The sequence below is a fragment of the Numenius arquata genome, chromosome 3, assembly GCF_964106895.1.
Source record: "Numenius arquata chromosome 3, bNumArq3.hap1.1, whole genome shotgun sequence".
In the NCBI taxonomy this organism is placed as follows: domain Eukaryota; kingdom Metazoa; phylum Chordata; class Aves; order Charadriiformes; family Scolopacidae; genus Numenius; species Numenius arquata.
In genome coordinates this window covers 18,955,933-18,970,935 of record NC_133578.1, presented here as the reverse complement: position 1 = coordinate 18,970,935, position 15,003 = coordinate 18,955,933, and the positions used below count along the sequence as shown (strand labels likewise).

Below are 15,003 nucleotides of genomic sequence, written 5' to 3'. Positions count from 1 at the left end.
ACTTTGCAATATGCCGAACTGGAAGATTTCAAAACCTCCTTAGGGAAACACCAAAAAAGAAACACACAATGATCATGAAGTATGTGATATAAGGCATGCCTCTGTACTCTTCTCCCACTCACAATTTCATTCCAATTTCCCGAGGTTATCTCCAAAATAGTTTCACTTTTCTTGTGCATCAAGGCTGTAGTTTCATGGATGCTTTAAACCGAGGTAAACTGTAATCCCCTCCTCTCTGCCTACACATTCCTCTTCCCTGCCTTGTGACAGCCAAAGCTTTTGCGTAGCACAAACCCACACGTGGTGAACCAGATCAGGGAAGATAATTTTTTTGGTTCAGGCTGTGGCTACGCAACTATTCGTACTAGTCCAAAGAAGAGGGTGGCACCGGGGCGGGAACAAGTGAGTCTGCACTGACGTCTCACTTTATATTCCACTTCAGTTTCCACACCCCCCCCCCCTTACTGTGCCTTTCCTCTGCAGTTCACAGGGCGGTTCTTTGCTATGAACTTCCTGAGCTTTTTGCACAAAAAGGGCCACATGTGGCCAATTCTTTTTGTCAGTGAAAACCTTGTAGTCGCAAGACTTTTACTGGCAACTTTAGTTCTCTAGTAGGGTCATTAAAGTATTCCTCTTGCAACATCACAGACCTTTTCATAATGTACAGTGTCCTGCTCTATACTGTTAATGCAAATGATTAAGACTACTCTACTGCAGATCTTCTCTAGAATGTCCGTTCCATTGGGGTCTGTTTTTAAGAGCAATAGGATTAGATACCTTGAGCACTAGGTACAAGTGCTTATGTGCTTATCTCCTTATGAAAGTTGAATTTTTTGCCATTATACAGCATCTTTTTCTTGACACTCTTGAAATAATCCACAAATAGTGAGATCAGTGGTATTATGGAAGTTCTGCCAAGGCACACAATTAATTTAAAGTCTTATCCTTAAGCTGTCTGTGCCCCCTGTCTATCTTTAAAAAAAACCCAATAGCAGTATCGTGTGAAATACTAAAAGCCAGAAGAGATGCAAAATAGACTTCTAATTATTTTGATATATCTGGATAGATTAAGGAAATAGCATAGTTTTCATGTCTGCCACAATAATTCATTTATGACTTGTGAAATATCATGTAAACTAGAACATGTAAACATGAACCTAGAGGAACAGTATCTCTTATTTCATTTTCACATCAGACGCCACAATGAAGAGGGATAAAATCCTATGAGTAATATTTAGCAGAGGTTATATATAATTTGAGCCTGTATCATGCATTGAGTGTGCTTCGAGTGGTGGTTGGGTATATTAGAATATGCCCAGGAATCGTGTCCCAAATGTGGTGTGAAAGTGGGTGTATTTAAAAGACATGAGTAATTAAGTACAGGTTTAACATAATGCTCCAAATGGTTAAACAGGCTACTGTAGACTGAGCTGATGTGCATGCTGCGATTGCTATCGTTAGTTTCCTCTAATGTGCTTTTTCCTTTGCAGCAGTCCATTGTACCAGCCCACCCAATGGCTCCACCTAGTCCCAGCACCACCAGCAGTAATAACAACAGTAGTAGCAGCAGCAACTCAGGATGGGATCAATTAAGTAAAACAAACCTTTACATCAGAGCACTGCCTCCAAACACCACTGATCAGGACCTGGTAAAATTATGCCAACCGTGAGTACTATGCTTCAATACAAATTTTAATGTCATACTGTGAAAGCTTATAGTAGATATACAGAATGAGTGTTTGGATTACGAGGGAAGAAAAACAGATTTGTAAATAAAAATCCTCATGCTGTAGTACAATGGCAAGTTTCAACTTCCCTGGCAATCAGAAGGAAAAGAATGTGTTTCACACTTTGGAGAAGTAAAGAGAGTTGAAATATAGTGGTGAACAGAAGTAACTCATTGCTTTAGTGAAAACTGTGGTCACCTGTACTGTTGCCTGATGCTGATGAAATCACAGATAAATGAAGATTAACACCTGAATGTGAACCTTGCTGTTAAGAACCTGCAACAGAGGATGTCCTCTGTTCACTACTAAGATAATCTGTTGATACAAACTCCTCAAGTAATTTTCTTCATCGCTGTAAATTACATTGTGTATTTGAATGCTTAACATAGTTTCAGGCTAATTTATGTTGGCTGTACATTACTACACAATTATATTTATGATCAGAAATAGTCGATCTGTATAAGAGTCCTCTCTAGTGGCTGGAGTTCCGGGTAGGCTTGGCTTAGCAGAAGGCTTTCAGGCAATATTGTTAACATGAGATTTTTTTGCTTGTGTGAGTTTTTGGTTTTGTTTTTTAATTTTTACAGCATTACATGCCTTCAGTTACTTTCAAATGTGGGTGAGATGTCAAGGGACTGTGCAATTATGTTGTTCATACACTGTTTAAAATCACTTTTCTTAAATCTTTTGCTGAATTTTTAAAATTCTTAGTATTTCCAAAATTCATACTGCCCTTTCTTTTGAAATCAAAAGTACTTAGCTAAATTTTCAATACTACCTGCAAGAAAACACTCAAATCTTGAATGAATGGAGAATCATTAAGATTTGTAGATAACACTACTGTTTGATATTCTGAAAGTAATTTTATGTTCAATTTAGCAGATAAGTAACTAGGAATACACGAAAATATATGCCCAAGATGCCAACACAAGTTAACAAAATAGCTAGGAAAACCTGTAAGTCTTGGATCCCAGGTTATATGAGGTGCCTTTGGTTTTGACTATTGCAAAAAATCCAGTGCCAAATTTTTAGAGAAGAATTTTTATTTTTTTCTTTTTTAACCAAAGCTTGGACTTTAAGGATAGTAGTCACTTATCAGTCATCTTAGTATTATAAACAATTTACTCTCAGGTCTTTAAAGAAAATTTTTTCCATTTGGTCATTTTCCCAACAGCAAATTAAATTCATGTATTATACAGTAAAGAGAAGAGATTATCAATCTGTGAGAAGATTAATTGATAAATGATTTTTACAGCTTCCTCTGCAACAGTGACTCTCTTGCCACTTGAATTGTAGCTGCAAATGTATGTTTTACAGAAGTGGTTTTTTCCTTCCCATTTTTGTCTTTTGAACTGATGAAGAAATCTTGGCCGGCACACTCATGTTATGTTAGGACAGAGTTGTGAGGTTATTTTGCATTGGAGCCGCCCAGTAACTACTATTTGTGCAGTGGTTACTATAGCTCCTTAATCTCTTTCTGAAGTCGTTTTGGTTTGCACAGTCGTAGGTGTCATTGATGCATGAACATCCTAGAAAAAAATATGTTCAATACTTTGCTGTAACTGGTCCTTTTCCTCCTGGGTGGTCAAAGATTCCAATTTTGCTGTTGTTTCTCCTGTTTTAATACAGAATTGTAGTTGGAACAGCATGAATTTTGTGAATAAAGAAAAGGCAAGAACTGTAGCCATGAAGTTATTAAATCAGTTCTGACGTGAATTTACAGACTTGGAAGGCCGTGGTGTTTCTTCCTGTGAGATATTTCTCTCCGAAATGTCTTACTTAAGAGGAAAGGAGGCCCTGTCTCAAAATTACCCATTTCTGCGGAGGAACCAAGTGAGATGTCCAGAATTTTTAGCCTTGGAACATCTTTCAAAAATCTGGGTAATCAATTAAGAGCCTTAAGCTTCTCTGCCAACATAGCCCCTTAGCAACTAACTTGATGCTGCAGTAAGATAGAAATGACAACACTCTCTCCTTGTTCACAGGAGCTCAGTAATCCACTGTTATAGACTATGGAAAGTTTCAGATGCAAAATGTTTCCTTCCTACATACCTGCCTAAACTTCTAGGACATAGCGGTCAAGGTATTCTTGAAAGTGCGCCTGCTATGTTCATTGTTTAGGCTGAGACAGTACAAAATAAATGGAGAATAAAATTTTAGACACATAGAAGTCAATGAAGAAACTGATGTTTACTCCAGATCTCTGAAATATTTTTCTAATATTTATTAGGCTCTTTCCAAATGCCTAAGATTTTACTCAGAGGGTTTTGAGTAAATTTAGCTCCTTTTCCCCATGCAGAGTAGAGCTTGCCATCCGAAGAGGGTGTCCACTGGAGTCCTTGATGCTAAGAATGGATAGAAAGCCTGCTTTGCATATTGCAGAAATGGTGTTGCTAGCTGGCAATAAGCAATTTTCAGTGGATGCACAGAAAAAAGTCCCTGGCTTTTGTTTTATATCTTTTGGCTGTTGTCAGACAAGACAGAAAAACACCTGTGGGTTGAGGAAATAATGGTTGAAAAGCGTCATTGTCACTACAAATGCCAGAAACATCCCATCTGCACAGATCTGATCAGATCTGATCAGATTTTCCCTCTGATCATCATGGACTTGTGTCATATACTGTACTGAAAAGTTATTTTCAGTGATGGTAATTGTAGAGAAATATTGCTTTCAGAATACAAGGTGGAAGAATCTACAGAGTTCTTGTGTGTAGGTCTGGTTATACAGTGACTTTTATTTACTTAAGTCAGTATGTTTGCTTTAGATCTTGCTCACAACAGCGGTGCTAATTCTGGCCATGTTTTTATTTTGATTAATTATTTTTGGTGAATCACTAGAGAAGCCCCTTATCAAATTATAGAAGTGTTGGGCTTGCTTTCCTGTTGTAGCACAGCTGTGCAGTATTTACGAACACAGTTAGCAAATGTTCACTGGTTTTGTGGAAAAGTACTTTCCTGGCAGGAGCACAATTTGCCAATATATGTCTCTACAAATCTGCTCTTCACCTTCATCTGCTTGGTTCTTTCTAGTGCTCTTTTAGGTGAAGCTTTCTCCTCTTTTCCAAGATGAAAAGAGCAAATTACAATTTTGTTTTGAAGGCTTACCTGGGAGTACAGCTATTTTGAGACAGTATTACTGGCTTTTGTGTGGGAAATGAAGCTGCCACGTTTCTGAATAGTTCATTCAAACTCAAGCCTGCTACTCCAGTTCTGCTTTGGGAAAGCAAATTTCTTCATATCAGTTGTGCCAGAGGCAGAAGTATGGGGAAGAATAAGGTAGGTATTATGCTTATTGCAAGGATGTCATAACAGCCAACCCAGAACCACAGCCCCGACTGTCGGGGGGGCACCACGTGAGTCGGTCCTGGCCATAAGAGCTTTCCATCAGGTATGTAAGGGTAGGCAAAGCAATTGATGCAGTGGCCCACAGATACTATCTTTGACGTGGGAGGCTAGACAGGAGAAATCAGCTAAATAGAAGGACAAAAGCAGAGGAAAGGAAAAATTAGAGTAAGGAGCCGATGAGCACAGTTTGGGGAAGCCTTCAGGAAGCCGCCCGACCTCAGCACTGGCTGTGAGACTCGGACTGATTCCTGCAGCCATCCTCTCTGCCCGACTCCGCTGTGCAGTTTCCTTTCCCAAACCACGAAGGGCCATTGCATGAGCTCTGCTGTGCTGAGCAATCCCTGGTTGTGCAGGATTGCTGGAGCGACGCTAGCCTCAGCCGTGCCTAATTGTACTCCCTTCCCCCGGTGTGGCTCTCAATACTTGCTTGGTGTGCCTCCTTCAGCTGTTGTGTTGGGTTTTTGCTTATGAATACATTATTTAGGCTTTAATTGTACTTTCTTATTCAGTGACTGTTAGACAGTCATTTTTTGTAGCTTATTTAATATCTGGATCTGAAGATGCAAGATTAAATCCATTCCAGTTATTCACTGAAATTGTTGAGACTGCTTATGTGATTAGAGACTCAGGCGACTGTGTCTTAAGAGATTCAGCCAGGAGTTTGTAACTTGCTTTGACACGTTCTCTAGGTGCTTTCCAGACTTTTCACTAAGCGCTGTGCTTCACTGTGGATGACCTTTATGCCCAAGCCACATGGTTCCAAAGCCCTGTGCTTTCCACCATCTTGCTTATAATTTACTTACTAGCCGGCAGCATGGCACCTGTGTAACGCTCAATTTCTTCAGAGACCTCCTTTTGTGCCATTTCCATCATTAAATGAAGATGATGCAGCCAGACCCTTCAGCCTCTCGACAATCCCTAGTCTCAGGGTGAGATTTCAAGCTTTGAGGCTTAACCCAGGTTTCCCCTGTTCAGTTCAGCATAAATCGTCACACCAGCCCAGCCTTTGGTGTGCTCCCTTCCAGGCTGTTTGCTCGTACCATATTGCTTGTATCAAGCTGTTTGTAGTCTATATGTTTTTTTTTTAAAAGAAAAATCTTAGCTCTGGACAGTTTCAATTCAGGCTTCCACCTTAAATTATTGCTGTTTGGTTGTAGTGCAGGTTTTTAATGGGATTAGAATTAAGAAAGCAGCTGGTTTAAGGTAACAAAATTAGTGATACAATTACCACAACAGACCGTTGTTCTGCACTGGGATGGTCGGAACACAAAACCAGAACCTTGTAGCCGCTGCCTTTGCTTATGTGTGTTGGGAAGTCGTGTTTCTTCTTGAGAGTATTTTAAGGATTCCTTCCTAAATATTCAGCATCATGAACACAAGCATAGGTAAAGCTAATGGCAGGCTAATGGTGGCTTTGAAACATTTCAGCCAGGCATGCTGTACAGCTTTGTTTCCACAGCATGGGAACTTTTTTTTGTAGTTGCATGCTCTAATGTTTCCCTGTTTTGGGGCAAGAGTGCCTAGAAGTTGTTTCAATTCCCTCATCTTAATAAAACACACATTTTTTTTTTTTATTAAGTCATGTGACAGCCATTAGCATATTAGTGTTTCCACGTTCTTTGCTTGCCGTGTAATCGTGACGTCTCCCGAGCTGCCATTTCCCATCTCCTTCAAATCCACTCAGGACTGAGAAGTGGTGAACTGGAGCTCAAACATTTACTGTAGCAGGGAGCTGTTGTCACTGCGGTCAGTTAAGAGCAAGACATCTGCTAATTTTACTCAGCATATCTCATTAGAAAAAGGACATGGCTGGACTTTAGGAAATGGTCCAATTGTCTTTCGCATTTACCTCTTCTGACAGAATGGTCTGGGCAAGTGACTGCTGCTCAGTTCAGTATAAGGAAATGTCTGTAGCATATGAGTACAACCCCTTTAGACAGATGATGTGGGTGAGGGAAAGTGGAATGGAAGATTTCAAAGCTAACTTTTCCAATTTTTTAAAAGTATTTTCTCTTCATTCCTTTCTCCTCTATTCTCCATTTTTCTTTCATTTTTCTTTCATGGTTTGTCAGCTGCAGTGAAGTATTGCATTCATAATTATGTGGAATATGATTTCATGTCATATAATTAGGTGTGATACATCAGTGTCTCTGAAACAGTTCCCTTTGAGATCAGTATTAATACTGATTATACTGGAGTAGGAGCCTATCTGTTATTCTTACTTCTTTTTTTTAGAGTGGAAAGAAGTCCTCTTCAAATTAGTTCTTTTAGATGTTTATGTATGCATTTTTTAAAGTAGCATTATTGCGTATATCTCTGAATACATAGCACCAGGTTTACAGAGTGTCATTTGGTTGCAGGAGGAGGTAGATTCTTTAGGAACTGAGCAGTATGTGATTTGTAATGTTTAGCTTTATGTTGTATGGTACCAGCTTCATCTTTTTCTTTATCCCTTCCTCAAGGACTGTGGCATGGTTTGGGTTGTGTATAATCTGCAGTAGAATTCCCTTAGCTGCACTTTTTCATCCGGTTTTGCTCTTCAGAGCAAACGTAACACCAAGAATGGTGAAGGTATGTTCTCTAGATGTAATGACTGATTGTGCCAGTGCTGTGTTGCCTGTGCAGGCACACGTTGGTGTGAAACACAGTGCAAGTGCTGCGGAGAAACACCCGCAGTAACCTCGGGACCGGGATTTAGATAATCTCACTTGTGTTCTGTGCAGCCGATGCATCCAGTTTCTCAGCTAGGCAAACAGCCAGAGGAGGGGTTGCATGCCAGTATGGTATGTAAACCAGCTCTGCTGGCTCCTGTGCTGCTGCAATATGCTGGGTAGATACAGATGTCTTAGCTGAGTACTGCATCCAGCTCTGGGGCCCCCAGCATAAGAAGGGCATGGGCATGTTGGAGCAAGTCCAGAGGAAGGGCACAAAGATGATCTGAGAGCTGGAGCGATCCTCTCCTATGAGAATTGTTCAGCCTGGAGAAGAGAAGGCTCTGGGGAGACCTTATAGCAGCCTTCCAGTACCTACTACAGGAGAGATGAGGAGGTCGTCTTTGTCAGGGAGTGTAGTGATAGAACGAGGGGTAACAGTTTTAAACTGAAAGAAGGTAGATGTAGTTTGGCTATTAGGAAGAAATTCTTTACTGTGAGGGTGGTGAGACACTGGAACAGGTTGCCCAGGGAAGTTGTGGATGCCCCATCCCTGGATGTGTTCAAGACCAGGCTGGATGGGACTTTGAGCAATGTGGTCTAGTGGGAGGTGTCCCTGCCCATGGCAGGGGGGGCTGGAACTCGATGATCTTTAAGGTCCATTCCAACCCAAACCATTCTACGATTCTATTATGATCTCTTAAGAGGTTGCTATCAAAAGCAAGTACCCCATTTCTACAGCTGAGATGAAATAGCATTCAGTTTGTATGTCCATTTCGCCAGATGCGCTGGAGAGATGGAGGCCTGACATGGGGACTGAAATGCTCCTTTTTGTTTGGGCCTGGCTTCCACAGTCAGTGTTGAGGCATTTGTGTGGTGTGCCGGGGGAACTGCGATTGGCCTGGATATGTGATATTTGGTTTAAATAGTCATTTCCTTTGTATTTTAGCAGCAGTTGTGTTCTGAAGTGTGTAGCCTGGCATGATGTGAAGGAAGACTCTCTATCTTCCCTTCAATATTTGCACTTTAATTAGACAGAAATAAAATTCAGACAGCTTTATAATCCTGATCAAATGAAATCCATGCTGAAATCCTCTCTGAGGAGTTCCAGGGTATTTTTTTTGTACCATAATGCCTTCTTGTAGAATGTCATTAGGGAGCTGCATGGTTTTTTGGGAAATAGCAATTGAGAAAAAAGTAAAAAAAAGTTGTCTTCTAGAGTCCTATCCTCTGGATGCAGACAGTCTCTTGAGAAGCCTTGAATTTAAAACAAATATAGTTTTAATTTTCTCTTTCCATTTTGTGATTAAGCAAAGACTGAAGTTTTTCGAACTCAGTATTTTTTTCAGCCTAACAGTAATCAGCCGTTCCCCTCAGCACACCCTCTTAAAAAACAAGCACTCTGCGTACAAACGCACCGAGGAGCTGTGTGTCTGCACTGTGGTCGCAGATGCAGGGACCCAGCGATTGCACAAGCTCCATCTCCCCCAGGAGATGAGAGTTTTTGTTGCAGTGTGGGGCCAGAGGAGAGGTGATCCCATGGAATTTCCTTTAGGAAGTGGGGGCGAGGGAGGAGAGGAGAGTGGAAGGAATGTTTCAGCCGCAGCTGCTTGTAAAAGAAGCACTAGGAAAACAGATTGGTAAAAGTTAACCGCCATCGAAGATCTCCCGTTGGAAAACAAAAAGCAGATTTGGTAATGTGGGGCCTGTAAAATCTGTGTGTTTGTAAGTCTGCGGGTATTTGTTGTAGGGAGATAGAATCCTTGTTCCCTATCCCCGAACCACAGGAAAAAAATGTCCTGTTGCAGCTGGTGGAACGCCTTTGATCAGGGTCCCTTCCTGAGCTTCCCCATGGCAGGGGCCCATCTCGGATGGGAGGTGATAGCACCACAGTTATTCATCCGAATAACCAGTAGTTCAAGAACATTTTGAAGGGGATTGTTTAATTTTGGTGGACTACTGAATATGTTAATGAGTACTAATCAAGCTCTATAGTGGTTTCCATGATGTAGATGCCAAAACCTGCCCCTTCTGTTAGAGACCGCTTAGGGAGGCGTCTCAGTCAGAAACCATTTCAGAATTGAATCAGCTTAGAGCCTAAGTTGATTTCTGCCCCAGTGTGCTTACATTAAACTTGCCCTTTTTCTCAGGATACCATTCAGCGTAGAAAGCAGAATCGGTATTTGCAAACAGATTCTTTTATCTGATGTCTAATATCTCATGTGGTTTCACATAACTCATAGAAATCTCGTGAAGTCTTGACTTTGTTTGCTAAAGGTTAGTTCTGCTTAGCTCTGATTTCTGTAATGTTAACTCCTTGAAATGAAAAAATGAGCCATCTGATGTTGACACATTATAAGACCAGTTTTTTTTTTTTTTTGTAACCTTTCAATCTTTTTTTTTCCCCACATTGTTGCCAAGCTGCGGTTAGGGTTGAGAAAGTAACACCCCCCCCTTATTTTACATAGCCCAGATAATAAACATCCATAGCCAATATAAATTCAGATCCTATTCCTCAAATGAAACTTGTAATTGAGAAAAAAAGGGAGAAAAATCAGTGCTTATCCTTTCCCACAACTTCTAGCCTAAAATTCTACCCTGTTTTGACATTCAAAAGCCTCAGATCAGTTTGAGCTGTGCCTTACTGAAGATTCAGACCAACCCTGTAGAAAATTAAATTTCTAAAGGGCTGCTGGGAGAAGAATTAACGTTTGGCCATTTAAATATCTGATCTTTGCAGATAGATGTGCAGTACTTGGAAAACAGTCAAATTTTAATTTGAATGTTGATAATATGATACATGGACATAGAGCAAAAAACACCAGTGAAGAACCCAAAAAAAGGCGACTTTGATTTGGGATCTGTTTTGACGCTGTTACTAGTACAAATATTCCTCTTGAAATAACCTGTGTGAGTTGAGTTAATCATTAACAGAATCAATTTTGGTGGAAGAAATATGTTCTGATTTCTACTCCTAGCCTGTCCCTTCCATTTCCATTTCTTCTGTTACTTAGTTTAATCTCTTTATTTTCCCAAAAGAGAAAAAAACTGTAATCTGTTGCTTTACTGCCACAAGGGAAATCCCCCAAGATAAACACTGTATTTTATTTAACAAATTTTTTGAATATTAATAATTACATTTAGTTAATTGATCTTTTTTGCCCTCTTAATTGAAGTATATTAACCCAAAATGTGTGTTCTTTTTAAATGTTTTTTTTCCCTATTCTGCGCAGTTATGTAGTTGTACATACTAGCTTTCAAAAGACAGAGTATGGATCAGATTTTTTGCCTAGGAAAACACTATTGACTTAACGCCTTACATGTTATCAGTATTTCAAATCCTAGTGCTGCTTTTTGGCTTAGATATAGTAACTAACAAGCTTTCACAAGTCTATCAAAATATCAGCAATTATTCTAGTGCATCAATAAGGACTTTAATGTCTGAGTGAATGCAGTCGTGAATAAGTGTTACATTAATAGAAGATCTAAAACCAGGAGTTAAAAAACTAAGCCTCATACAGGGTTATACAAATAGTGGAGAAATCTCAGATCTTTTATTTGCAAAACCTAAATGTCAGAATTAAAATTATCTAAACACTGGAAAAAGAGCCAAGCTACTAATTTCTGCTTTCAAGAACTCTGCCGATAGAGTAACTGAAGAGATTTGGGCTGTGGAGACTTGCAGAGTTTTCTAGTTCAGTACATCGTTTTATTTAGTGTGTATGTAAAATGGCCAAGGAACTGGTGCGTTCACCCAACAAAAACCTGGTGTGGAACGGAAATGCCCCTAAGATGATGGCAAAGTTGACTCCTGTTTGTTTGCAGTGTGCTCGCAAAGGCCTGATCCTGGAAAGCAGGGAGCACCTGCAGGAGCCCACAGCTCCTAGTGCCAGTGTGAAGGTTTAAAACCACTTAGCACTCTGTGGCATGGACTTGGGATTTGTTTGAGAGTTAAGGCTGAGCTTTTAAGCTACGTAATTGTACAGTGCCAGATAAATTCCACAGTCTCTGGTTCTTTCTTTTGGTGGTTGTTTTTTTTCTTCTGCTTTTCGACCTGTAGCTGTGCCCTACCCCGAGGCAGAAATCTCCCCCCACCCGCGTTAAGTCTGAATGCCTTGGCTGCAATCTGGAGAAGCTGTTTGGCAGAGAAGACAGACTTTTTCCCTTCAAAGCCTGAGGGTGTCAGCGTGGTGGGGTATCCAGTGGAACTGATGTAGCAGTGTGCATTTCCTTCCCCACATCGCTGTTTGTAATACTGGGATCTGAAAAGGAGTGTTTGTAAATCATCTGCTGCCTTTTTTTTTTTTTTTTCCTCCAGCTATCCTGTATTCAACCCTCTACATTTCCCACACTTGAAGCTACTTGTTTTTATTGTGTGGCAGGCCTTGTCTTAACTTTATTGTTAAGGCTTTTTTATTTGTTGCCAAGACTCTATTTGCTCTATTTTGAAGATCTTAAATACTGAGAAGGAAGTGTTGCTCCACGTTCCTTTTTCTCAGTGGCAGCTTACAGGGCTCCTATGTTGCAGGACAGAGGTACAGTGCTAGGAGTGAAAGACCATTACCCAGAACTGCTGTTGAAAATCCATCATCATACCAAGGCCTCAGCATGAATGTACTCTTTATTATGTAAATTAGGATCAATTCTTTTTGAACATCTTCCAAATATTCAGAGCTATGACATTATAAAAATATACAATAATCTGTCCCAGTCTTCCATTCTTCCCAAGTGAATTGAATGTTACTTTGTTCTGTGAGAAATTCTGAAGTTTTTTCCACCCATTTTATTAATTGCTTATTCAGTTAGATATTTATTAATTCTCTTTGAAGGCTAGGACACTCGCTCTGAAATATGCAGTTTCGCAAATGTCCTTAAGTATTTTGAAAAGAGTGGCTCTCCTAGGAAGAGGGGAGAGCCCCGACTGTCACTAACTGTTTCCCATCTAACACGTGAACTGAGATTGAGGTGGTAGTCTAAGAAGCACAGACTCATTGTTTTGGATAACTGGACTGGGTAGAATTGATAAAGTGCGAAAAGTAGATGTGTTTCAGTAGATCACAGGAAGGCCCAAGTTGTTAAGATGTTCTTGTGTAGATAGCTAGGGTAAGAAAAGGTTTTGAGTCTGATTCCTTTTTGAAGAACAGGAAATTTTTTTTTTTCCTTTTAAGTTTCCATTTATCCAATAAATTGCACTTTTTGAGGAAATTACCTAAAGCAGACCCTGTGTTTGTTTAAATCAGAATGGAACATGGGACTTCTGCTTCATTTGTGGTGATTCATTTGGTCTTTTCTGTCGAAGATGTTGCCCTCTTAATTGTTACTTAAAATTCATTGATCAAGTGACACTGTCCATATTTTCAAGATAGAGCCCTCTGCCTGAACTCACTTGGGTGCAACCCCCTCACTTAATCAGAGGAGAGTAGGGATTTGAACTCCTCCATGGTCGTAGCTGAAAGGTGAGGAGCATCAGGACTTTACTTTCCAAAGTAGCTGGTTACTGACCAAGCATCCTAGTGATGTTTATACAGTGGATATAGGTTTTGGGAACATAGTTAGTTTCTTTGTCTCATGGGATTGAAAAAATTAGATCATTTAATTAGAAACAGAGCAGAATACATCTAAATATAAAGCTGTAAAGTCAGATACTCAATTCTTTATAATTGGCTTGCCATGTACTTAACAATATACTAATAGAAACCCTCCCAAAAAAGGGATCCACTGCTGTTTATATCATCACAACAAAACTAGTTAAATTTTTGCCACGAAAAAAGGGAAATTAGTTTCTATTTCTCTGGATGAAAATTTAGAGGTTCCTGTGATAGAAGACATCTTAGTGTCATTAGGGCATTTTAACTTTGCTTTTTGTGTTAGTTAATGTGCCTTTTTTTTAGTCCTTTTCTTAAGTGGAGGGGAGGGAAGGAAGCTTGAAGTGCAGAGGAAAGAGTAAATTTTCGTAATTTTATATTGTAGCCAGGAAGGAGTATTTCTGAGGGCAATGTCTTATGCTCATTAGTGTCCTTTCCAGACTTCTGCTTTGTTCAGTGGGACAGAATTTCCAGAAATTTTAATTGTTCTTCAGGGATTTAACTGGGTTTGTATTTAGACCTGGGTCACTGATGTTCTGCCTTCTTCAGGATCTTATGGTTGTCTTCTGCTCATGCTCATGCCAAAGATATTTGACAACTCTTGAGTTCAGCTTCTGCAGTGGTGGAGGAAATGTGAGACTGTTTCTCTCAAGTTGCTTTCCTCTAGTGGTAGAAGTCAGCATTTTTTTGGCAGGCAGTTCTCTGACATTCTTGTTGCTGAGATCATCCCCACGAGGGCTTTCAGAAGAACATCTTACTGGGACTCAAATTGTTCACCTTCTGCTGTTCTGACCATAGAGTGCGTTACAGGAAAGTCTCAGTCCTTTACTATTAATAATTAATTTGCTTCTAGATACCTTTTCTTGACTCAAAGATCTGTGAATTTGTGGTTCCTTTCTTTTACCGTGATTTGGTTTCATGTTGAGGGTGTGGATTCTTTTAATCCCAAGGATAATTTAAGAGAAGAAAAGTATCATTAAATTACTGCAGTCTGAGTCATACTTGGGCTGTGAGTTTAGTTCCCTGGCCTTCCCACACAGCATTTCCGATATGCAGTGAGCTGAGGGTGTGCAGGAAAGACTGTAGAGTGACCTAGATACTGTTTAACTCCTTACTAATGAGAGGCTCTCTGACACTGGATATAGACATTACCTCTTTAGATCCTCAGTCCTTTTTCTGTGCGGTGGCTGTATCCATTACATTTTCCTGCTTCTGAGTGTTTTTCATAAAAAACAAATAATTAAGTTTTCTATTTGGATTGGTTTAAGCATCTTGTTTAGATAAATTGATAGGAAAAATTAGTAAATGAGCTATTTTAGAATCTGAAGCGTAGGCAATGAGATTTGTCCTCAAGTAGAAGTTACAGGTTCTTTCATATAGTACTTTATCACTTCTAAAGAGAAGTTCATTCTACTGCCCTCTTGCAGGCAAAGAAATAGTCGTCTCAGGCTCTCAATAATAAAAAAGGGTCTGGAAAGCACACAAACACTGTGACCAGGTCATACAAGCTCCCTTGTTGGCTTATGTTGTTGAATCTGTTCAAGAAAGGTTGTGATATACCGCTAACCTCACTGGCTTTGGTCTTGCCTGTCACCTTTGCTGTCATGCAGTGGTTGGTTGATTTTTCTTGGCTCTGCATGAGAATGTGTTTTTTTGAATAGTCCCTTTTGTGGCTGCTGGTGCTCTGGGTTTGTG

At 39.9% G+C, this 15,003-nt stretch overlaps 1 protein-coding gene across 4 annotated transcripts in view; it reads left to right on the top strand.

Annotated features, from left to right (window-relative positions):
* RBMS1 (RNA binding motif single stranded interacting protein 1) overlaps positions 1 to 15,003 on the top strand; it is a 149,279-nt gene that overhangs the window by 80,125 nt on the left and 54,151 nt on the right. For all 4 annotated transcript variants that reach the window (XM_074145933.1, XM_074145931.1, XM_074145935.1 and 1 more), the window contains exon 2: positions 1,491 to 1,666. In XM_074145933.1, the coding sequence (XP_074002034.1) occupies positions 1,491 to 1,666 (176 nt within the window). The remainder of the gene's footprint in view (positions 1 to 1,490; positions 1,667 to 15,003) is intronic.